This window comes from Abramis brama, assembly GCF_963993115.1.
Source record: "Abramis brama genome assembly, chromosome: 1".
Taxonomy (NCBI): domain Eukaryota; kingdom Metazoa; phylum Chordata; class Actinopteri; order Cypriniformes; family Leuciscidae; genus Abramis; species Abramis brama.
The window spans coordinates 50,479,828-50,505,806 of NC_139963.1; the positions used below are offsets into that span (position 1 = coordinate 50,479,828).

General features: G+C 37.2%; 1 protein-coding gene across 1 annotated transcript; it reads left to right on the forward strand.

The window, feature by feature from the left end:
• Nucleotides 1-12,869: 12,869 nt before the first annotated feature.
• LOC311081491 (uncharacterized protein) lies at nt 12,870-24,536 on the forward strand (the record flags this gene model as incomplete). The annotated part of the gene is made up of 4 exons (XM_084112036.1): nt 12,870-12,959; nt 13,096-13,171; nt 18,849-19,535; nt 22,572-24,536. The coding sequence occupies 4 exons, from the start codon at nt 12,870-12,872 to the stop codon at nt 24,515-24,517; spliced, it is 2,799 nt and encodes a 932-aa protein (XP_083968162.1). The 3' UTR covers nt 24,518-24,536.
• Nucleotides 24,537-25,979: the final 1,443 nt, after the last annotated feature.

Here is a 25,979-nt window from a genome sequence, read left to right on the forward strand (position 1 = left end):
TTTTGAGTAAAAAAAACATTATTTTTGAATAATTTTGGAAATATTAAATGAAATCTGAAGAAAATTGGCACTGTTTATCACACTAGTCTACTTTAATATTTCACCAGGAATTTTGTTTTGAAAAACTTTTATTTTGTACAAAATGGCACATTGTCACACTTGTGGTCTTCCCGGGTCAAAATGACCCGCCTATAAAAAATAGCTTATAAATCACTCATTATACCATATTTTCACCCAATCTTGGATTCAATCTTTTTGTCAGCTTGTTCTCTTTCAATTAGGACTGCACTGTAAAAAATTTACTGTAGAATTTACAGCAACTTACTGGCAATTTTGGTTGCCAGTAAGCCTGTAAATTTTACAAGAGTCCTGTAAAACATCAACTACAGTTTAACAGTAAAAATACAGCACTAACAAATTGCTGTAAAATTTACAGCAACTTACTGGCAATTGTGGTTGCCAGTAAGCCTGTACATTTTACAAGAGTGCTGTAAATCATAAACTACAATTATACTGTAAAATTATACAGCACACCTGTAAAAGCAGCAAAACAAGAGCAGCTGTGAATTTACAGTTCTTTAATGTAATCTTTACAGTATGTTACTGTTATTAACAATGTACTGAATTAAAAACTGAGATAACTCACTTCATTTGAGAAAATTGATTGGTCAATTGCCATTAAATATTTACTAGAAACATCAATTTAACTAAATCCTACTAGTGATCATCATCACACATGCATGAGTTGAAAAACATAAAAACGTCATCAATGCATCAGCAACTACACAGTCACTGCCTTTAAATAAAGCAATATGCAACATAACATCTGTGTTTCTCTGCTCATCCTGGACTGAAGCACAGGCTCTACTCTTCAGCACAATGGTGACACACAAAACTCAACAGAAACCCTTTAAATCCTAACAGATCATTAAACCACTAGCATATCTCCACTATAGCATTATGTGCAAAAACACATCAAATCACACAAAGCAAATCACAGAATTGTACTTTTTTGTTTAGTAAATTTGACACTGAGATTTTACTGTAAACAAATGACTTAAGCCACAGCTTTAGATGAAATCAACTGAAGAGAAAATAAGACATTCAATCTGTGAAGATCTCAGCAGAGGAGGATTAAACAACTCCACAAACAGCATTACCAGCTTCACTTATTACTAACCAGACTGACTTTATTTCTGTCATAATCAGAAGGTCTTTTTGAGAATTAACGGAGGTTTAGATGTTGATGTTTTTTTTTTTATTGTTACCATGATGGTGATCAGTGTTGGCTTTAGCTGGGCTCTTGCCCTTGACATTTGAACATTAGGTTTTTCTCTGGCTGCTTTAACTGTGTGTTTGTGAGGCACAACAGTTAGAGCAAAAAAGCAGAGAGAAAAGTGCTCTGGTGTAAATGGTTCTGTATTGATGATGTCATCAATAGAGCTTACAAGACTGTACTTCATTTCATTTACACTTTAATCTATTCTCAAGCAATCATGTGGGTCATTTCGAATGATTGGTTAAGAATACACATATGACATCCCACGGCATTATTATAATTTGAACAGATTTAAAAATATATAATGCATAGAAAGTTTTAAAATGCTGTGTTATTTTCTCACACACAGACATCAACAATCGGTGTATGAATCTCAACAATGGTGACATTCAAATGAAAAGCTTCATGTTGCAATGTATGCTGGGTACCACCATAGTACATAATTCCCAGAATGCAATGCGGCATGCATAAATTATGTAGCTGAAATGTATTATTTTATTTTATTTTTACCATGTGCTTTTATTTTTGTTGTTTTTGATATGACTTTTTAGTAGCTTGATTTGTGATGTTCAGAGTTTCTGTTTATCTGAATATTTTGTTTGTCACCATTGTTGAGGTTCATATGCTGATTCTTGATATATGTGTGTTCCTGTAAATTTAGAAGTTTTGTGATTCGTAAATATGTAAAACACAAATTATCTGATCTCATGACATGTTGTAGTATCATATGACTATTACAATCAATTTTTCATAATTTGAGAATAGACTCTGGTCAACATCAGCATATCTTCCACTAGACATTGATACCCCAGCATCAATACTCAACCATCAACACCACTGCATATTTTATTTTGCTTTTATTACTATAACAAGCTTGTCTTATAAAGATATGGTTATAGCAGCGAAAGAAAAACTAATGTTAAAGAAATAAAGAGTCAAGAGCCCAACTAAAGAAAGCACTAATCACGATCATGGTAACTTCAAATGAAATATTGTCAATACATCATCAACATCTAAACCTCAGTTATTTCTCATTAAGTCTGATTATGATTATCACTCTTCAGGTGATTTCATCTAAAGCTGTGGCTTAAGTCAGTTGTTTACAGTAAAATCTTACAGTCATATTTACTAAACAAAAAAGTACAATTCTGTGATTTGCTTTGTGTGATTTGATGTGTTTTTGCACATAATGCTATAGTGGAGATATGCTAGTGGTTTAATGATCTGTTGGGATTTAAAGGGTTTCTGTTGAGTTTTGTGTGTCACCATTGTGCTGAAGAGTAGAGCCTGTGCTTCAGTCCAGGATGAGCAGAGAAACACAGATGTTATGTTGCATGTTGCTTTATTTAAAGGCAGTGACTGTGTAGTTGCTGATGCATTGATGATGTTTTTAAGTTTTTCAACTCATTCATGTGTGATGATGATCACTAGTAGGATTTAGTTCAATTGATGTTTCTAGTAAATATTTAATGGCAATTGACCAATCAATTTTCTCAAATGAAGTGAGTTATCTCAGGTTTTAATTCAGTACATTATTAATAACAGTAACATACTGTAAAGATTACATTAAAGAACTGTAAATTCACTGTTCTTGTTTTGCTGCTTTTACAGGTGTGCTGTATAATTTTACAGTATAATTGAAGTTTATGATTTACAGTACTCTTGTAAAATTTACAGGCTTACTGGCAACCACAATTGCCAGTAAGTTGCTGTAAATTTTACAGCAATTTGTTAGTGCTGTATTTTTACTGTTAAATTGTAGTTGATGTTTTACAGGACTATTGTAAAATTTACAGGCTTACTGGCAACCAAAATTGCCAGTAAGTTGCTGTAAATTCTACAGTAAATTTTTTACAGTGTGGTTTTATATTTCTATTTGCATCTAATTAATCGTAGGCCTCATTTATTTGACAGTAGGGATCTCATTTTTTGAGTAAAAAAAACATTATTTTTGAATAATTTTGGAAATATTAAATGAAATCTGAAGAAAATTGGTACTGTTGATCACACTAGTCTACATTACAGTTTTTCTCGATTGCTTAAACACATTTCTTGAAACTATGCCTCATATTCTCAAAACTGTAAACACAAATCCATAACGTCTCACCCAATTCCCCAAACATCATATTTTCAGGTCAAAATGAAGCTCTACACTCAAAACCATTCACTCTTGCTGAAAAACCAAACTTTGACCTCAGACTGGACACACAAGCACTCAAAATCACACACACTACAACAGTGTGCAATAAATTCAAAACAACATTTCCAAAACTGGTAAGTTATGTTGCTTGTGGTTCCCCCCATCACAAACCTTTTCACATGATGAACACAAAAGACACAACCAGTGGATACATTGGCACATACACAGAAAACACACACACACAAAAATATTTTTTTTTTCCTGTTTTACTCTTTTTTTTTTACTCTCTCCTCTAATTATTTTTTTATATTTACTTACAGTAAGATTTGTGTGACCAACATATGACAGTAAAAGAGCACACACAAACCATATTCTAATATGGAATTCGAATTATATTGGATTGGTAAAGAGTGTTGGTCGTGACAGGAGGGCCTCCACTCAAGGATACAATATGATGGATACGTCTAAGAATGTTCCACATATGGTTGAAATACCATCATTTGCCTAGAAAGATAACATTCTGGGAGTCAAGACTATAAAGGATGAAGGATGCCCTCCCTTCACTGTCACACTCTGTAGGGCTGGGCGATTTAAATCGCGATATTGTTATGCGCATCTCATCAGTAATGCCGGTTCCTTGATAAGTAGTAAATCGCCATCACCTGCTTTCAGATGAAGCGGCATTTACTACAATGAGCCGTAGTTAACTGACAAGCTGAGCCAAATCACATCAATATCGCGGACGTATCGCCAACGATTTTTAATGCGATATGGCTCAGCTTGTCAGTTAACTACGGCTCTTTGTACACAGCAAAAACTCCAGTGTTAAATTAACACCCCTGAGTGTATGAGTCCACACTCATGGGTGACACTCACTAAGTGTTTAAGTTAATGAGATAACTAAGTGATTAATTTAGTGATGATTGAGCATTATTGAAGACACCTGATGTTAACAAGTAGAATCGCTGAAGGAGAAAATCACAAATTGTAAGTTACCATTATTGTGATGGGTGTTTGCTTTAGTTGGGCTCTGAGCCTTTCATGTGTATGCTACTTTAGAATTTGTTTGACGGTTGTATCTGAGTTAAAACTGCCAGTTGAACAAAGAGTAAAAAGTGATCTGTGTTGGATATATTATGACAATCATCATTTGAACTTGATCACTGAGTTCATTAAGATCCTTCTTTCTGAATTCGATTTATGTTGTTGGTTACAGCATAACTGTGAATCTGAATAAATGGCCAGAATTTTTGATATAATATAAAGAATTTCTTAAAAGTTTTTAAAAGAAAAATCATTCTTTTAGGCACACACAGATGTCAAGATTCAGTCTATGCATCTCAACAATGGTGAGGAGCAGAATATTCAATGAGGAAAAGTAAATTACATAGAGTCATAGTCAATTCAGATCATAATTTATTCATACCGCAATGCATGATGGGAGCCATTAATGAGTTGTGATTGGTGGCAGCCACTGCAACATGCTTTATTATTGTCACCATTGTTGAGATTCACAGGCTGATTATTGATGTCTGAACGTCTTTTTGATCAGAGCAATGTTTATTAAATATTTTGAATAATAAGTAAAGTCCTGATAATCATAGGCTGAAGAATCACAAAACTTCTGCTAACAAGTTAAACCAAACTATCTTAATATGTTTCACTTTTCAGATCACAGTATGTTTATGTCAAAACATAACCAACACTATAAGAACATTTTACTTTGTTCATTTAACTGTTATAAATCAATAACAGCAGACAAACAACAGTAAATATTAAAGTAAACATATAATGGTCTAGAGCCCAACTAAAGCAAACACCCATCACCTTAATGGTAACTTACAATTTGTGATTTTCTTCTTCAGTGATTCTGCTTGTTAACATCAGGTGTCTTCAATAATGCTCAATCATCACTAAATTAATCACTTAATTATCTTCTCAGCCCTAAATGCCGCTCCATCTGAAAGCAGGTGATGGTGATTTACTACTAAATCAAGGAACCGGCTTTACTGACGAGATGCGCATAACAATATCGCGATTTAAATCGCCCAGCCCTACTCTGCAGCCACTCTGTGTGACTGTACGACTGCTGGCCTTTTCTTGCAAGAAAATAAACCTCATCAAAGACTATTGGAAATGTTTGTCTCTTATTCAGTGATAGAATTTTGTTTGCCACCACACCTCCCTGAAGGTTCTCGAGGCGACGGTAAAGCGACTCAAATTTGGCCTTACTCGTAGCCCAGCCTCCCTCATAGTCATACCATTGACAAAGACATGGCAACTAGAGTGGCTTGAATTTCATCTGAGACTGCTTGTCTTCTTGCCCTTGCCCTTCCTCCTCCTCATTCTTATCCCTCTTCCTTCATGTCTTTCTGGAGCCATTGTTCCAAAACGCAATAAACTGATTTGGGCCCTTTTATATATCTATTTTATATATCTATCCTTTTATATATCTATTGATGGGGTGGTGATGGCGCAGTGGATAAGACACATGCCTTTGGTGTGAGAGACCCGGGTTCGAATCCACTGTGAGACACCAATGTGTCCCTGAGCAAGACACTTAACCCCTAGTTGCTCCAGAGGCGTGCGACCTCTGACATGTATAGCAATTGTAAGTCGCTTTGGATAAAAGCGTCAGCTAAATGAATAAATGTAAATGTAAATGTAAATCTATTGAAGGTTCTGATTGATGTGTGTTAAATTTTGACTCTTAGTGTTTCCACCTGGGTAATTGTGTGCTAACTGAGCTGAAGCTGTGCTGACTTGAGTGAACAATTTTGAATGCTAGTGCTTTCTAAATGACAACATGGTCTAAGCAATGAGAAATGAAGGGATTTGTGTGTGGAGTTTTGCAGTGACAGTTCAACAAATCTGACTCATGTGTCAAAACAGGGAATAGAGTTTAGAGTTTAGAGAAATGGGTGTGCTTTTTGATAAATGGCATTATGGTTTTGAAATTTTAGTTCAAAAACCTGGTTATAGTGTTTAAGCAATCGAGAAAAACTGTAATATTTCACCAGGAATTTTGTTTTGAAAAACTTTTATTTTGTACAAAATGGCACATTGTCACACTTGCGGTGTTCCACTGGGCCATTGAGGGCCATTGTTTCAATGGGCCATTGAAAGTGAATGGGAGAGACTGAAACATTTTCAGGAGCATGTTCATTGTTTATGTACACATATGAGCATGTGATGGATTATGGTGAGTTTGGGCTCTTTTTAATCTTAACAATCTCATGTAAATAATGATGTGCCATTTTCCACAATTTATGCATGCTTCATTGAGTTACGAGTTAAAACGCGACATAAGTGCTAGGCTACATCTATATTCAAGGCTCTGTGAGCACCTGTGGGGGTTCGTGTGTTACAACTCCATTAGGAATATCTTTAGATCTGAGTGATGGATTATGCTGAGTTTGGGCTCTTTTTAATTGTGATAGTCTACTGAAAATAATTTTCTACGATCTGTGCATGCTTCGTGAAGTTATGAGCAAAAACCAAACGTGAGAGCTTCATGAGTATATACTTGGCTAGGTGTGTCTGTGGTATTTTTTGTGTTAGAGCGCCATGAGGAATATCTTTAGATCTTATTGATGGAATATATTGAGTTTGGGCTCTTTTTAATCGTGAGCTCCTGCTGTAAATAACGATGTGTCATTTTCCATGATCGATGTATGTTTCATGAAGTTACGAGTAAAAAGGCCAAGTCTAAGCTACCTTGCTTGGCTATGTGAGTCTGTGTGTCTGTAGTATTTTTTGTCTTAGAACTCCATGAGGAATATCTTTAGTTCTGAGTGATGGATTATGTTGAGTTTGAACTCATTTTAATTGTAAGCATCTGCTGTAAATAATGATGTGTCATTTTCCACAATCGGAGCATGTTTCATGAAGTTACGAGCGGAAATGTGTCTAAAATTCCATCATCCATGTATGGTTTACACAGGGGTCTCTTGAAGGGCTTCTTTTACAAAAATCTCACTCAAGTTTAGTAAAAAGCCTGAAACAATTATGCTTGCTGTATTCTGCTAATTGAGACCTTTCAAATGACATCTGACACAGGACTATCTGAGCTGTATGATGTATTTGACATATTGCTGAATGTAGTACAAAAAAGTAGTTTATAAATTATGAATTTGTTTTTTTCTATTTATCAGCAAATAACTCAGCACTACTTAGGAGTTTATCAAATTGGCTACATTCATTGTAAATTTCAGACTCTAAGCTTTCAAATGACACCTATTTTAAGTTGATCAATGTAATAGTTTTGAAAAATATTATGATTATTTATTTCGCAACTAGGTGGCGCCTGCGGGGAAACACTCTGTTTTAGAGTGATAACTCAGCTCTCGTTAGGAGTTGATCAAAGTGATTAGATGCATTAAAAAGCTAAGATTCTAAGCTTTAAAATGGTACCTATTTTGTGTTGTTCCATTCATTGTTTGCATTGGTCTCTCCCATTCACTTTCAATGGCCCATTGAAACAATGGCCCACAATGGCCCTCAATGGCCCAGTGGAACACCACAAGTTTAACTCTGTGCCATATTGTACAAAATAAAAGTTTTTCAAAACAAAATTCCTGGTGAAAAATTAAAGTACACTAGTGTGATCAACAGTGCCAATTTTCTTCTGATTTTATTTTATTTTTCCAAAAATTATTCAAAAAAAATTTTTATTTACTCAAAAAATGAGATGCCTACTCTCAGATAAATGAGGCCCACGATTAATCAGATGCAAATGGAAATACAAAACCAGTCCTAATTGAAAGAGAACAAGTTGACAAAAAGATTGAATCCAAGATTTGGTGAAAATATGGTATAACGAGTGATTTATAAGCTATTTTTTATAGGCGGGTCATTTTGACCCGGGAAGACCACAAGTGTAACAAGGTAACAAAACCCCCCCCAAAAAAGTACGAAAATTTTCAAAAAACATTTGAGAAGTAGTTATACCCTTTGGGAACAAAGTCACTAAGTTTCAGTCAAATGCAATAACATTAACTAGTATTTTTGGGAAAAAGAAAATCTTCTCCGGGTCAAAATGACCCGAAGACCACATGAGGGTTAAGTTGCTCTCTTTTCAATGTACTTTTGTCCATTCTCGTTAATGCATCAGTTGAGCTATCTCGCCTTGATTTGTTGGATTACCTTCCCAGCCAGCACAGCCATGTGGGGCCCAAATGGGTTTGACCTGGGCTATCTAACTGGGACCCAGCCAGTTTTGTCCTCGGTTTCCATGTTGGCCCCACATGGGTTTGCCCAGATGAAATGAACACTGCTTAGTATGCACAGTACAGGCTGTTTAATGTAACACTGAATCAGTGTTGGAGGTAATGAGATAATTAAGTGATTGAATAATGATTGTGCATTAATGATGAACACCTGCTGTTAACAAGCAGAATCACTGAAGGAAAGAGAAACACAAGAACTACTTCCAGCCACAGCCTTGGATGAAATCAACTGAAGATAAAATACATTAAATCTCTCAAGATCTGATTAAACAACTCCACAAACAGCATTACCAGCTTCACTTATTAGTAACCAGACTGACTTTATTTCTGTCAGACGCCTACAGAAAAGAATTAAGAAGAGGTTTAGATGTTGATTACTTATTTGAAAGTAATAGTTTGATTTGATGTTACCATTGTGGCGATCCGTGTGTGCTTTAGTCAGGCTCTTGACTTTTTAACATTAGTTGTTCTCAGGCAGCTGTGTCTGTTTGTTATGGTGAGAACAGCAAGTGAAAATATGATCAGATGCTGTAAGCTGATTGATGATATGAATATGATCGTCATATAGTGGCTTAACTCATTGATTATTTGTGAGGTTCATACGGTAGTATGTTATTCATTTTGTTTTATTGTTGTGATTCTACAACAAGAGAATAACAGAATTTAATCAGAACGTCAAATTATTTTTAAAACTCCATTTACATATTTTGGGCTCCTCCTAATCTTACTCACACACAGACATCAAGAATCAACATATGAATCTCAACAATGGTGACATGCTTCATGCTGCAATGCATTCTGGGAGCCATGGATAAGTTTTGTATGATGCACTCAGAATGCATTGCAGCATGAAGCATGTCACCATTGTTGAGATTCATATGCTGATTCTTGATGTCTCTGTGCAAGTACAACTTTCAGTAGTCCAACATGTGTAAATAGTGTTTTAAAAATCATTTGATGTTCTGATTAAACTGTGCTGGATCTCTTGCTGTAGAATCACAACAATAAAACAAAATGAATAACATACTACCTCAAAAATAATCAATGAGTTAAGCCACTATATGACGATCATATTCATATCATCAATCAGCTTACAGCATCTGATTATATTTTCTCTTGCTGTTCTCGCCATAACAAACAGACACAGCTGCCAGAGAAAAACTAATGTTAAAAAGTCAAGAGCCTGACTAAAGCACACACTGATCGCCACAATGGTAACATCAAATCAAACTATTACTTTCAAATAAGTAATCAACATCTAAGCCTCTTCTTAATTCTTTTCTGTAGATGTCTGACAGAAATAAAGTCAGTCTGGTTACTAATAAGTGAAGCTGGTAATGCTGTTTGTGGAGTTGTTTAATCCGATCTTGAGAGATGTAATGTATTTTATCTTCAGTTGATTTCATCCAAGGCAGTGGCTGGAAGTAGTTCTTGTGTTTCTCTTTCCTTCAGTGATTATGCTTGTTAACAGCAGGTGTTCATCATTAATGCACTATCATTATTCAATCACTTAATTATCTCATTACCTCCAACACTGATTAAGTGTTACATTAAACAGCCTGTACTGTGCACACTAAGCAGTGTTCATTTCATCTGGGCAAACCCATGTGGGGCCAACATGGAAACCGAGGACAAAACTGGCTGGGTCCCAGTTAGATAGCCCAGGTCAAACCCATTTGGGCCCCACATGGCTGTGCTGGCTGGGTTCTGAGGTTGTTATTAAAGACTGTTAACCTAATCTTAATCATCATCTTCTGCTTCTACAATGTGTGGCAGTATACTTATGAATTGCCTATTTTTATTTTAGTTTTACACAGACTTCGAAAAGGCAATCATGTGTAAGCAAACATTTTCCTGTCGTGGCCCGTTACAGTAGCCTATGTGTGTTCTCAATATTAATTGTCAAACTAATATCTGCATACAATATTGCAGTATAAAGTGAAACAATAAAATGAGATAAACTGTTTGCAATATAGCGGAACGAAGTGTTCTTGCTCGTGAAACTTTTTCTTTTGATTTCAGGAATGGTGTTCTGATGATTTGTGCTACTGGCAGTGGGTGCGAAGAAAATAAATTCCAGGATGGGTAAGAATCAAGTTAGAATGTATAGGCCGATATATAGCTGAAATGTTGCTATTTCCCCAGTCTAAAGAATCACTGCTTTTTAAAATGTATGGTTAACTTCATCGCAGTGCAGGAAGTAAAACATGCATGGGCCTAGAACGTATCCTAAATAACTGTATTTTCTCAAAGTGCTTGTAATGTAACAACATTTAGAGAAGATTTGTTACCTTGTGCAGTGTGTTTGGTTGTTTGTTTTATGTTGTGTTTGGATTTGTCTAGACTCAATCGTACGGCAGGATGCACAAAGGAGAGGACGAAAGTTACGTAAGTGTCAAATCACGAAAATAATCACAGAACTTTGAAAATGGAAGCAGAAGTTATCAAGAATGAGGACTAGTTATAGTAAAATGTTACTTTTGTAGAATTTTTTTTGGAGTGAACTTAATCACAATGATCTGTTCTATTTATAGGCTACTTGAATAATGCTTCTATATGTTATAACATTGTGGCACTGACGCTGCTCTCTGTTTCTCCTTTATAAAAGTGTTTACTGTTTATTTAACTGCTGTTGTGAGGAGGAGCAAGGCACATGGCTTAAAAAGGGAGAAAAAGGAATGAAAAGTTGCAGTGAGTTGTTTGGGAAAATTTAGACTGTCTTCTTTACGTTTTGTTGTTTTGGGGAATTTAGGATGCCTCCGGATACCCATGTTTTTAGGTTGTAACGTTCAGAAAATAAACAACAGCCTTTTAGTGTTTGCGAACTGGATCTTCATATCTTCTATTTCTTCTGAAATTACATGACACAACACTGGTGTCAGAAGTGAGATGCATACCACATCTTTCGGTTTGTGATTCCCAGAAGACAATGGAGAATAAACTGCTAAGATCGCTTCAGTTATCCACTCAAAAATTAGGACGGCATGAGACTAATCCCGAGGGAAAGCAAACACTGTTCAACCACCTGTCGTGTACTTTTCTGTTTATCATCAATAACACTTCTATATTGTTGTGTCGTATATTTTCCCAGAAGAAATCCTTTTCTCCCTGCTCCTCCCCCAACTATCCCTTGATTCAAAGTCTTTTCCATGCACTAAAATGTTGTCCAAAGTTCCCACTATCAGAGATACTTTCATTAAATTAAATCAAATCAGACATATTGATGTCAATTAGGACATTTGATACAATAACAATACCTGTGTTTTTTTTGTTTTGTTTTTTTTTTCTCAGAGAAAGAGCGAAGTACAAGTGCTGAACGTCCTAACAGTAAGTTATCTTTTTTTTTCATTTTTTTTTTTTCAGATATAATTGTTTTTATACAGTTTCTGGTGAAAGGTTTTTGATGATGTTTTCTCATTACTATTATATATAATGATTTAATATGAAATCAAATTGTGAATTAATTAAATTACATATGAATCACAAATCAAGTCTTTTCTCAGTTAAAATTAGGGATGCAGTGATCATGATTTTTAAGTTTCAATTTTTTATTTTTTTTTACAAGCAAACCGGAAGATTTTGATACCAGTTGCTGATACGTTTTCTTTAAGCAATTAAGCATTTTTGTTTTGTTTATTGAGTGGCTTTGAACAAAAAAAACATCTGTAGCCATTTGAAATTAGAGGCAACCACTGCAGATGGGCTGAATGAAAATAGTAATTCACTCTCTGACAGTAGGTGGTGCTTATGTAACGACCCGGGCTAGCCACAGGGAGCTGTACCGTAGAATAATACACACATGGGATCGCTGTAGGGATCACATCATCTGGGACCCAGCCTAGTGCAGGTTCCATCAATGTATATGAGTGCTAGGCCTGGCGTTGGACATTCCGCCACGTCCAACTGCCGGGGTGGAGGAACTGGACAGGGTTCGGAACTCATCTGGCGCAGAACGGCGCATGTATCCGGTCCATAGGAGGGGAATGGTGCAGCAAGCCGACACTTTGAGCAGGGCCTACAGTGTTGACTGGCTTCTATGAGAAGAGAGCACATGGGAGGACACTGGCTCGACATCGAGGCTATAAAACCTAGCGAACGTGTTTGGTGTCGCCCAGCCTGTAGCTCTACAAATATCTTTATTGCCCAAGAAGCAACACTCCGAGTGGAGTGGGCTCACAACCCGGGGGGGCATGGTGCGTCTTGGGACTGGTACGCCAGGACGATGGCATCGATAATCCAATGGGCCAACCTCTGCTTGGAGACAGCCTTTCCCTTCTGCTGGCCTTCTGACTCCATTGAAGGAGATGGCTGGGTGAGTTGTGACATGATGGTTGATGTATGTGTTGTCTGTACAGACCCGTACTTGCTTGCCTAGTAGCGGCTTTTTGAGGCGGCCCAGCGCAAAAGCGTACTGCTAACAACTCGAGGCAGTTGATGTGCCTTTGCAGTTGGGGGCCCATGCAGATCCCTACAACAGCATTCCAGTTGTATGTGGTGCCCCAACTGGTGGTGGAGGCATCCATGGTAACCACAGCATGCCTGGACACTTGTTCTAGGGGCACTCCTGTCCAGAGAAATGAAGGGTCTGACCACGGTCTGTGGGTTTGGTGGCAGGTTGGAGTGATTGTCACACAGAGTGTGCCTCTCTGCCACACCCATCTCGGGACTCTGTCATGAAGCCAGTGCTGAAGGGGCCTCATGTGAAGCAACCTGAGCAGCGTTACTGCGGCTGCTGATGCCATATGCTCTAGGAGCCTCTGAAAGTGTTTCAGGGGGACCACTGTACTGCTCTTAAATGTATTCAAGCAGTTCAATAATGACCAAACACGTTCCCCTGTGAGGCGTGCCATCTGGTTGACGAATCTAACCAAGAAAAGAGATCTTCTGCAGAGGTGACTAAGCACCAGGTCCCTGTGTTTGCACAACTGATCCCGAGACTGAGCTAGTATCAGCCAGTTGTCGAGATGGTTAAGAATGCGAACACCACACTCTCTCATGGGAGCATGGGACCTTCATAAAGACGCGAGGGGACAGGGACAGCCCGAAGAGTAGGACTTTGTACTGATATGCTCCACCCTCAAAGGCAAAGCACAGAAACGGCCTGTGTCGCGGGAGGATCGAGACATGAAAGTATGCGTCCTTCAGGTCGATCTCTGCAAACCAATCTTGGGGACGGATGCATCGGAAGATGCATTTCTGTGTCAACATCTTGAACGGAAGTCTGTACAAGGCGCGGTTCAAGACTCACAGGGTCAAGATCGGCCTTATGATATATGATAAATAATAATGATAAAGTGTATTAATTATTTAATTATAATAATTAAATTGAATGTATACTGTAAAGTTATTTTACATTAAATTATTCAATTTCTGTACCTGAATACATTTACATTTACCTAAAAAACATAAAGCACCTCTTATTTATTTGTATTTTTGTTCTATTTTATTTATCTGTGCTTGTAATTTGTTTATTTCTTATGCAGATGCTCTAAATCCTAAAATGTTAATCTGGACATTTGATAAAATTAGTGTTTTTTTCCCCCCCAGAGAGACAGCGAAGTACAAGTCCTGAACGTCCTAACAGTAAGTTAATTCTACCAATTTAGCAGGTGTTACATAATTGTTTTTATACAATATCTGGTAAATGTTTTTTTAAAAACATGTTTTACATTAGTCTGCAAGTATATATAATCATTTAATATGAAATAAAATTGTTAATATATTAGGGATGCAGTGATCATGATTTTTAAAGTCCGATTCCATTTTTTTTTTAACAAGCAAATTGGCAGATTATGATACCTGATTACGATTGTTGTTGTTTTTGTTTGTTTTGTTGTTTTTTTTTATAAAAAAAAAAAAAAACATGTATCTTCCCCCGACAGAGAGTCCAGGTTTACAGCTGGTATTTTATCGTTCCTTAGAAGGATGCAGGGTTGTGCATCCTAGATGTGCAATTCTAATTTGTGCGATGAGGCAAATCGTGACACAATCAGATCCGAGGACTGCTTTGTCACGGTAGATCTTTAGGACGCGTCGCATACTGCCATATTCTGTCCTTTCTCAACTCAGGAAGTCCCTCGGGTTGCTTTCGGGGGCAAAGAGGTACCAGTATCGTGTTCTTGTCACCCCGTATTTTGGCTCAATGTGGAGCAGATGGCGGTTCAGCATTGAGATGTCGTCCTCCCTATATGAAAAACATGGGGGTTTAGGCTGAAAGCAAAGAAAAGTGTGCTTTCTCCATTACAGAGGACCACTTTTTCAGGATTTGTGAGGGATTTGACGACAGTGCAGGCACGTCTATCTCCTGCTCTTATCGGTTTGATCCTCACAGCTGTGAGCAAGATAAAGTTAGGCCAGTCACTCACTGTCAAACTGTTAGGTCTGATGGCAGGTGCTTTGTACTTTGGTTATGTGGAAGAAGCCTTGGTTCTTGTCCTAGGGTTCTGTGCTAGGAACTCCTTGTCGTCGCATATGCTTCTCTCACATGCTGGGGAGCGATCATGGATGGTCGCTCAGTGTCTCACTCTAGAACTCCCAGCACAAGGAAACTGGTGGGACTCATCACTTAGATCATGTTAACTGCCTGGTTGGTACAGTGCTGGAATTTCTGCAGGATCAATTCTCTGTAGGGCTATCCCCCACCACTCTAAAGGATAAGGGGGTAGCGTAGCTGCTTACCATACATCTTTGGGTGGAGTCTTTGGGGAGAAACCGTTGGTGTATCCTCAGTGGTGCGTAGATCAGGTGGAGTATGGCGGCTTTGTTAGCCTTATAACAGGGGTATCCCTACAGACTGGTCCCTTCTGCACACATTTGTCAGGTTTACAACCTAGATTTGGGCTTTACCCCTGGGTCCCAGGTGATTTATGTTGTTGTTGTGCTCGCCTTATTTCATACAAGACAGGCACTGGTCACTAGGCAGCATTGGTATAAACATTCCCATTGTGTCAATCTCGACGCAGTACGGGAAAGTTACGACTGTAACCTCGGTTCCCTGAAGAGGGAATGAGACGCTCCATCGCCCTGCCATACTTCCAGTTTGCCTGTGATGGACTTGCTTTGGCCTATCAGAAGCTGACAATGTTTTGTCTGGGTGTGCTTTATAGCTTACTGTCATGACATCATCTGCCTATACGACATTGAATTGATTTCAAAAGTGCTTCAATCACACAGAGTGTTCCCATAGCGCCAATCTCGACGCAGTCATAACCGAAGCGTTTTGTGTCCTTAAAGAGTGTGATGGATTATATGGCGATAGAAGATTAGTTAAATGCACAGGAGCTATATCATTTAGAAATGTAGAGATGATAAAATTGGTGTTATATTGCATATTATATGGTTATGTGGCATATATTTTTGAACTAGTAAGACCTCTACACAGTCAAATCCCTGGTGTTAAATTTAACACCGCTCTGTGTTTATATGGGAACCACCAACAGGGTGCTAAAAGTAACACTGAAGCAGTGTTAGAGTTAATGAGATAATTAAGAGATTAATTGAGTGATGATTGAGCATTGAAGACACCTAATGATAACAAGCAGAATCACTGAAGAAAAGAGAAACACAAGAACTACAACTGACTTCCGGAGATGAAATCAACTGAAGATAAAAGACAATATTAAATCTCTGAAGATCTCAGCAGAGGAGGATTTAACAACTCCACAAACAGCATTACCAGCTTCACTTATTGTCAACTAGTTATAGAGAATGAACAGAGTTTTAGATGTTTATGTTTTATTGGAAATAATAGGTTTTATGAAGTCACCATAATGGTGATCAGTGTTTCATATAGTTGGGCAGTTTGACTCTTGGCTTTTTAATCAAGTTTGTGGTCTTTGTAACAGTGTTTACCAAAACACATCATTTGTTACAAAGGAAGCCAGAATGAAAGATGATCAAGTGATGTAGGCTAATTTTAACCATCATGAAGTAGAATGATTCACTAATCTCATCACTGAGCAAAAATTGTTATTTGTTATTAATAGATTAGTTTTCACCAATGATAATTTCTTGCCACAGGTCAGACATTCTGAATCGTGATTTTTAAAATACCTTGTGGATCAAATTATTTTAGACACAAAAAGACATCGAGAATTAGCATATGAATCTCAACAATGGTGACATGCTTCATGCAGCAATCCATGCTGGGAGCCACCATATTATAAAACTAATGGCTCCCAGCATGCATTGCAGCATGAAGCATGTCACCATTGTTGTGATTCATAAGCTGATTCTTGATGTTAGTGTGTGTATATCTCTACGGTTTCTTTTCTCGCAATGTATTTAGAAAATTAAAATTCAGAATGTTTGATCTTTGGCAAAAAAGTGTTGATAAAAATACTATAGGTAAAAAAATCTGTTAATAACAAGTAACCTCTTTTGGTCAGTGATGACATTTGTCAAACACTTTTATATATGATGATAAAATATGTATCACCCGATCATCTTTGTTTATTGTATCCTTTGCAACAAATTATGTGTTATGGTAAACACTGTTACAAAGACAACAACTAAAAAAAAAAGTGTCAAACCACCCAACTAAATGAAACACTAATCACCATAATGGTAACCAAACATTTTTAATAAAACATCAACATCTAAAACTCTGTTCATTCTCAAAAAGAACTTCTGTAGATGAATGACAGAAACAGGGCTCTCACGTGTCACGCATTGAGCGTGACAGTCACTCATTTCGGTCTTTTGTCACGCACTCCCACCACACATTGTATTTCTCACGCGGAAAAACTATTTATAATATATTCAATATGCTGCAGCGCCCCAACGCTCTCACTCACTATGGAACCGGCAGGAATCAAGCGCGTCTCCCCTGGAATTCTTAGTCAAGCCTGCCACTTATCAGCCAATCAAAAAAAGAAAGGGGGTACACAATAGCCAATCAGAAAATAGCACTATTGTATCTGGGTAAAATTTTAGGCAACAACCAATGAAAAAAAGCATATTCTGGAATTGTTCACGTTATTCTCAAAGTGCGTCAAACGTCAAAGTTTCGTTCACCCACAGAGGAAACCACTGGAGCTCCGAGCATCACTTTGAGCACAAGTCATGATGTCCTGTTTTAATGTTACAACAAATTCGCAACTTGTTTGACACAAACAGTGACAACTTGACTGGTGTTAGAGAATGTTTCCCAGATAATTAGCATCAGTTTTTCATGAGTGTCTGTAACTTAGCCAACAGTTTTACAGCCTGTCCACTGACAACACCTGCTCAGAACAAGTAGTCTAGGCCTAGTCATATTTTCGTTATCACACGATGACTGACATATTGTCACATTATAACATATTGTCACTCTTGCCTGTCTTCAAAACTTGAGAGCCCTGCAGAAATAAGGTCAAGCTGGTTTGTAATAAGAGAGATTTCATGACTTTTCAGTTGATTTCATCTAAGGCTGTGTCTGGAAGTCAGTTTTAGTTATTTTGTTTCTCTTTTCTTCAGTGATTCTGCTGGTTATCATCAGCTGTCTTCAATAATCGAACAATCATCACTCAATTAATCACTTAATTATCTAATTAACTCTAACACTGCATCAGTGTTACTGTAACACCCTGCTTGTGGTTCCCATATAAACACAGAGCGGTGTTAATTTTACATTGGGAAATTTACTGTGTAGCAACTGCATTTTGGACTAATTGTATCTTGTTTATTGAGGATGCAGGTCAACAAGCTAGTAATGCATTACAGTAATCTAGTCTAGAGGTCATGAATGCATGAACTAACCTTTCTGCATCAGAAACAAATAGCATGTTCCGGAGCTTAGCAATGTTTCTGAGGTGGAAGAAGACTGTTTTTGTAACATATGCAATAAATGCAATATGATTTTCAAAAGACAAGTTGTTGTCTAATATATCTCCCATGTCTTTAACTGTAGAGGATGAAGTTACAGTACATCCTTCCAAATGCAAATTGTGTTCTAAGAGATTTTGTGTTCAGGTGTTTTGGTTTTTGGTACATTTACAGGTTTTTGGTACAACCATTTTTGGTTTAATGTAATTTTCACATTTTACTTAAATTGCGACAGCTGTAATCGATTAAGTTTAATTGCACATTTAATTGCCATTTTTTGCCCCTTTAACTTGGGGGCATTTTCATTTATATTGGTGGCATGTTTGCCCCAAAATCCCATTCATTTCCTACCCTGGTGTACAATACTAAAGTATGAGTTTTTTAATATGTTTTTCAGTGTCGGTGATTTTCTCTGGAAAAAAGAAGCTGAATCTGGTGCTGTGTGGAAAAGATACAACACTTAAGGTCTCTTTGTCAAAACTTTTACGAGGGAAACTGATAAAACCTTCATATCAGAGAGAGAGCAGTGAAGAGTGTGTGAAGAGAGAGGAGACAATACATGGACGTGTGATCAGTCTGGTGGAGCTTCCAGCTGTCAATCACCTCTCAGAAGAGGAAGTGATGCGTCAGACTCTCCGCTGTGTGTCTCTCTGTGATCCTGGAGTTCATGTTTTCCTCCTCATTGTTCCTGCTGGCCCTATGACTGATGAAGACAAAGCAGAAATAGAGAAGATCCAGAGCATATTCAGCTCCAGAGAACACTTCATACTGCTATTCACCTCAGATCTCCCCGTTGAAGAACCAGTGACTGGTTTGTTCAAATCCAACCCAGAATTTCAGAGGTTAATCAGTCTCTGTGGAGGTCAGTACAGAGTGATGGGGTTAAATGGACCTGAACACCCAAGCCAGATCCCAGAACTACTGGATTATATAGAGAACATGAAGATCGAACCCTATTCTCTTCAGATGTATGTGAAAGCTCAAAAAAACAGAGTCAGACGTGAAACAGAGGAGAAATATATAGAAGAACTGAAGAGAATGGAGAATGAAAATAAAGAGTTAAAGCAGAATACTCAGTTAGAAGGTTAGTGTTTTTTTTTGTTTTTTTTTTTAGTTTATGTAGGCCTATCTTTATAAGAATGTAGCCTACACACTTTTCCTTTACAATATTCCAGCAATCATGAGCAATCATGTTGTTAGCCCTGTAATACTGTTGTTAATGTAGAATCAGAACTAGATTCACTTCATGATTCATGAATGAATCACTCTTTTGAGTCATTTCCAGGAATTGGTCAAATCTGTAAGCAAAACACATGTAAAGTTATAGGATATTTTAACTTTATTGAAAAAAAAATATATATTTGCCTAGAATTAATTACAATAAACCTGAAGAAGCATCCCATTGATCGCCAATGATAAAGAAAGTCTTTAAGTTCATGCTTTTTAAGTTTAAGTTCCAAAACCTGCATGTGAATCTTGTGACTGCAGACAAATACATTTTTCATTTTCTCTGAAAATAATTCTCTCATGTAGGTTATAATTGGAACATTAAAAATGGAGCAGACCATCGTTCTATCGATGCAAACAAAGTATTTGAATAGATATATAATATCTGAATAGACTGAACAGAATTCTGCTATTCAACCATGAAATAAATTTGAATCATGTTTGGAGGTTCTTATGTTACATCACTGCTGAGGAAACTCCAGAACATGTGATGCAATTTATTGATTAATTTTGTTATTATTCATGCTTGACTATTAATATGACAGGTCATAAAACCAAGTTTGGACTTGTTCACAATGTCAACTGCATCTGAACCAAATTTTGTGTTGATATCTCAAAGAAATCAAAAGTAACAGCACTTGCCCAGCTAACAGATTTTTGTTATAAGAACATTCTCCAAATATTCAGTGTTGGTTCTGGGAACGTAAAAAATGTCCAGTTTTCTTGACGTTAGAGGAACATGTTTTAAAAGATATAATGTTCCTCAAACGTTCTTTCAACTTAATTTTTATTTAAAATTCAACATTCTTGGTACGTTGATTTGTAACATTCCAAGAACATAAAAATGTCCAGGTTCCTGAATGTTACTATAAATGTTATTTAATGGTTAGTGTGATGTTCCTGAAAAATTCTTTCAATCATCTTTCGAAAGAGTAATAAGAACACAAACTACAACTTTATTCAGACACAGCCTTAGATGAACTGAAGATAAAAGACATTAACTCTCTCAAGATCTGATTAAACAACTGATTAAAAATTACCAATGCAGAAATGTTCTCCAAAAAACCTGAAATTGCTGATAAAGCACCAACTGAATGAAAGTCAAAGGTCAAGAGCCCAACTAAAGCAAACACTGATCTCCATGATGGTGACCTCAAACAAAACATTTTCAATAAGACATCAACATCTAAACCTCTGTTCTTTCTCAATAAGAGCTTCTGTAGATGTATGACAGAAATAAAGTCAGTCTGGTTAGTAATAAGTGAAGCTGGTAATGCTGTTTGTGGAGTTGTTTGATCAGATCTTGAGAGAGTTAATGTCTTTTATGTTCAGTTCATCTAAGGCTGTGTCTGAATAAAGTTGTAGTTTGTGTTCTTATTTCTCTTTCTTTCAGTGCTTGTTCACAGCAGGTGTTTGAATGATTGAAAGAATGTTTCAGGAACATCACACTAACCTATCAATAACATTCTATTAATATTCAGGAATATGGACATTTTCATGCTAATGTGACGACCTGTGCTTTGAACGGCGTCGAGAGCACCTTGGGCACATAGCCGTGTCTCGGTCTGAGGGTGACTCTGGAATCACCGACCCCAAACTCCATGCAGGAAGGGCTCATGGAGAGCACCTGCAAATCACCCACTCGCTTAACTGATGCCAATGCCAGCAGAAGAGCAGTCTTTAGCGATAGTGGCTTTAGTTCAGCAGACTGAAGCGGCTAAAATGGTGGGCCTTTCAGGGCTCCGAGAACCGTGGAAAGGTCCCATGCCGGTATAGAAGGAGGCCGAGGAGGGTTCATCCTCCTGGCCCCTATAAGAAAACGAAAAAGTCGTTTCTGCCTAGTGATTGATCAGCCACAGGAGTGTGGTAGGCTGCAATGGCTGCCACATGTACATTGAGCGTGGAGGGCGTGCGTCCCACGTCCAAAAGCTCTTGAAGAAACGAAAGAACCACTGACACCTCACATGAAAAGGCACCAGCTGGCGAAGACCACCCTCTTAAGAGTATATAATTGTCTAGTAGACGGTGCTTTAGCTTCAGTGATAGTGTTTAGGACTCTCTCTGTGAGGTCCCCGGATACCCGTTGAGGGGCCACACATGAAGGGCCCACAAGTCTGGGCAGGGGTGTCAAACCGTCCCGTTCGCCTGTGTGAGGAGGTCTTTCCTCAGAGATATCGGCCAGGGGGCCTCTGCGCCAGCTCTGGGAACCATACCTGGATCTTCCAGAGGGGAGCTATTAGAAGGACATTGCTCCTGCTCTTCCTGATCCGCTCGATGACCTGAGGGATCATCGAGACAGGAGGGAATGCATAGAGGGGGCAACTGGGACAGGCATGGGTCAGCGCGTCCTTGTTCTTCGAAAAGAATGCTGAGTAAGGGACGCGCCATGACTTCATGAGCTCTTTGTGTACCTCAGGGAAGAAAGGCGCTGGTTTGTGACGGGGGGGCCTGCTGGCGCCCGGCGAGACCATCCATCCAATCGGCTCTTCACAGGCTCTTACGCAATACGAAGTGACCGTTCTCGAAAGGGAACTGGACATTTTTATGTTCTTGGAATGTTAGAAATAAACGTTCCTAGAATGTTGAATTTTAAATCAAAATTAAGTTGAAAGAAAATTTGAGGAACATTATATCTTTTAAAACATGTTCCTCTAAGGTCAAGAAAACTGGACATTTTTTACGTTCCCAGAACCAACACTGGAGAATGTTCTTAAAGTCTGATAGCTGGGGAGATCTCAAATATTCTCCCAGGAGAGTTAATTTAACACTGGAGTTTTTGCTGTAAAGTTTCTAAACTTTAAAATGACACATATTTTGTGTTGGTTAAACAAGAATGAATGTGTGAATTAATGATAACTTTTAATGATATTAATACATACATACATTATTTCAGGTGCTGAATGTTTGGATTATCTGAAGTTTTTGAGGATTGTGCTGATCGGGAGGACAGGAAATGGAAAGAGTGCAACTGGAAACACTATTCTGAGAAGAAATGAGTTTGTAAGTCAACCAAGCATGGATTCAGTGACGACCGTTTGCACGAAGGGAGTTGGTGAAGTTGATGGTCGATCAGTAGCTGTTGTTGATACTCCAGGACTCTTTGACACTGAACTTTCAAATGATCAAGCGGTGGAAGAAATAATGAAATGTGTTTCACTGTCGTCACCTGGACCTCATGTGTTTGTCATTGTGTTGAGTTTGGGGAGATTCACCAAGGAGGAAAATGATACTATGCAACTGATAAAGAATATCTTTGGTTCAAAAGCTGCTCAGTTCAGCATCGTTCTGTTCACTAGAGGAGACGAACTTGAGAATGTGTCCATAGAAGATTATGTGGAAAGAGGAAACAATACAGAACTGAAGAAACTGATCAGAGATTGTGGAAACAGATTCCTGGTTTTCAATAACAGAGAAAAACAAGACAAAACTCAAGTGATTCAACTGTTAAACATGATAGAAGAAGTGAAAAATAGTAATCAGGGACGATACTTCACTAACAGCATGTTTGAGGAGGCAGAGATGTCCATTAAAAAGAAAATGGAGGAAATACTGAAAGAAAGAGAGAGAGAAATTCAGAGTCAACATGAGACATTAAAAGCCAAATATGAGATGGAAATGGAAAATATGATAAAGAGACTTGAGGAAGAAAAAAAAAGAGCAGATGAGGAGAGAATGAAAATGCAGAATCAGCTGAGAGAAAAAGAGGAAAATCTCAGAAAAGAGTTTGAGAAAGAAAAAGAAGAACAGGAGAAACGAGAGACTGAAAATCAGAAACGATTAGAAGATGAAGTACAACTAAGAGCTGAATATCATCAAAAAATAGAAGAAATGAAAAAAGAGACTGAACATCAGAGATTACAGTATGAAAAACAGCAAAAGGACAGAGAAGAAGAAGATAGAAAGAGAGAAGAGAAATACAGACAAGATCAAGAAAAGATGAAAAATAAACAAGAACGTATTATAGAAGAGTTACGAATAAAACAGGAAAAAGAAATAAAAAAGAAAGATTTGGAGGAAGGAAAGAGGATCAAACAAGAAGAAAAAGAAAGACAAAAATGGGAAAAACAAATAAAGGCAGCTGAAAATGACAGAAAAGAGATTCAAGAGGAAATTAAACAACAACAGAAAGAATGGGAGAATGAAAAGAAACAACAGATGAGAGAACGAAAGGAAGAAGAAAGAAAGAGAAAAGAGAAACACAAGGATCAACTGAGAGAAAAACAAGAAGAACTGGAGAAAATGGAAAAGAGATTTGAAAAAGAGAGAGAAGAAAAAAGACAGAAGATAGAGGAGGAGAGAGAGAAACAGAGAAGAGAAAGAGAAGAAAATGAGAGAGAATATGAAGAAAAGAAAACTGAAATGGGAAGATATTATGAAAGACTGGAGCGAGAGAGAAAAGAGGAGTGGGAGAGAAGAAAACAAGCAGATGATGAGAGACGAGAAGCAGAGAAAAAGAAATGGAAGAAAATAACAGAAGATCTGAAACGAGAGCGAGAAAAGGAGATCAAGAGAAGAGAAACAGAAGAGAGGAAGAGAAAAGAAAGAGAAGAGAAAGAGAGAAATGAAATGAAAAAGGAATATGAAGAGAAAATAAAAGTCATAAAGAAGAAACATGAAGATGAAGCCAGAAAAAAAGCAGAAGAAATGAATGATTTCAGAGAGAGAAATGAGCAGCACGTTCAGGAGCTCAAACTGATGCTGGAAGAACGTCAGAAACAACATGAACTACTGGAAAAACTCTATCAACACCTGCAGGTCCAGAAAGGAGAGGAAATAAAAGAACTACTACAAGAAGTTGAAAAACTGAAAAATAAACCAGACAGATGTGTCATGATGTAATAATTCTGAGAGAAAAAAACAAAAACAAAAAACACGAATGCTTCTTTTTATTATTATAGTTACTTATGGAAGAAAAATAATGGCAAATGTCTTTAAAAAAAAAAAAAAAAAACACGTAAAAAAATATACGCATTGCATTACCCGGGATTGCATTTTAATGAATTGTATTTTAAGGGTTTGCATTTTTTTGGGCTCAACATGGTTGTATATTTGTGAATATTTGGTAATGCTGTAGATAACAGCCCGCAATACTGCGTAATTAAAAGGAATTTACAGCAAACTTTTGGTAATTATAGTGTACCTATAAAGTACTTATGTGTAAGTATAAGGGAACCATATGTAAAGTTTGCGAGAACATACTGTGCATTGTTAACCCTTGCTGTAAAAAAAGGCCAAATTCTGACAGTATCATACCATTTTCATTAAAACAGTAATATACCGTAGAAAACAATGCATTCTGGGTTATATTTGTTGTTTTCGAGAAAATCGCCTACAGGAATATACTGTATTGTGAATTATCAGCGCTCAAAATCGACACTCAGAGGCTGTGTTCAAAATCACACCCTATACCCTCATTCACTGTTTAGTTTACATTAGAACATTAGTTCACTAATATAGTCGACTCGAATGAAAAGAAGTGAGTGAATTGAGAAACTGATGAACACCTGATAAGCAGAATCACTGAAGGACAGAGAAACAAGTGCAAAGGGGCATAATATGTCACCTTTAGGATACATTTCGAGGATGTGTTTTTTAATCTTGCAGAAGATTCTTTTTAATTTCTTGTGTTTCTCTTTTTTGTGTTCTTTTTGTTTCTCTTTCCTTCAATTATTCTGCTTATTAACATTAGGTGTCACCACTAATCATCACTTAATTAATCAATTATCTCATTATCTTCAACACTGCTTCAGTGTTAATTTTAACACCCTGTAGTTGGGCCTATATGTACACAGAGGAGTGTTAATTTAAGACTGGGGACAAAATATTGTATATAAATAACTTTTTGTTAAAATAGTCCACGTGACTAAAGTGGTTCAACCTTATTGCTATGATGCGACGAGAATACTTTTTGTGCGATTTTTTTATTTTGTTTTTGCATCGCTTCATAACATTAGGTTGAACCACTGTAGTCACATGGACTATTTTAACAATCTTTACTACCTTTCCGGGCCTTGAAAGTGGTAATAAAATTGCTGTCCATGGAGGAGTCAGAAAATATCTTAATTTGTGTTCCAAAGATGAATGAAAGGCAGACGTGTTTGGAATGAGGGTGGGTTTTTGGGTAAACTATCCCTTTAATCTCTTCTACGAGTTTATACAGACTGCAAAATGTGTAAAATTCATTGTTCTTATGTTTATTTGAATTAAACATGCCTTTTTAATGTTATAGGTTATTGATGGGTTAGAATAAAAACGTCAAGTTTACAGTACTTTACAATAGTTTTAAGTGTAAATTTACATC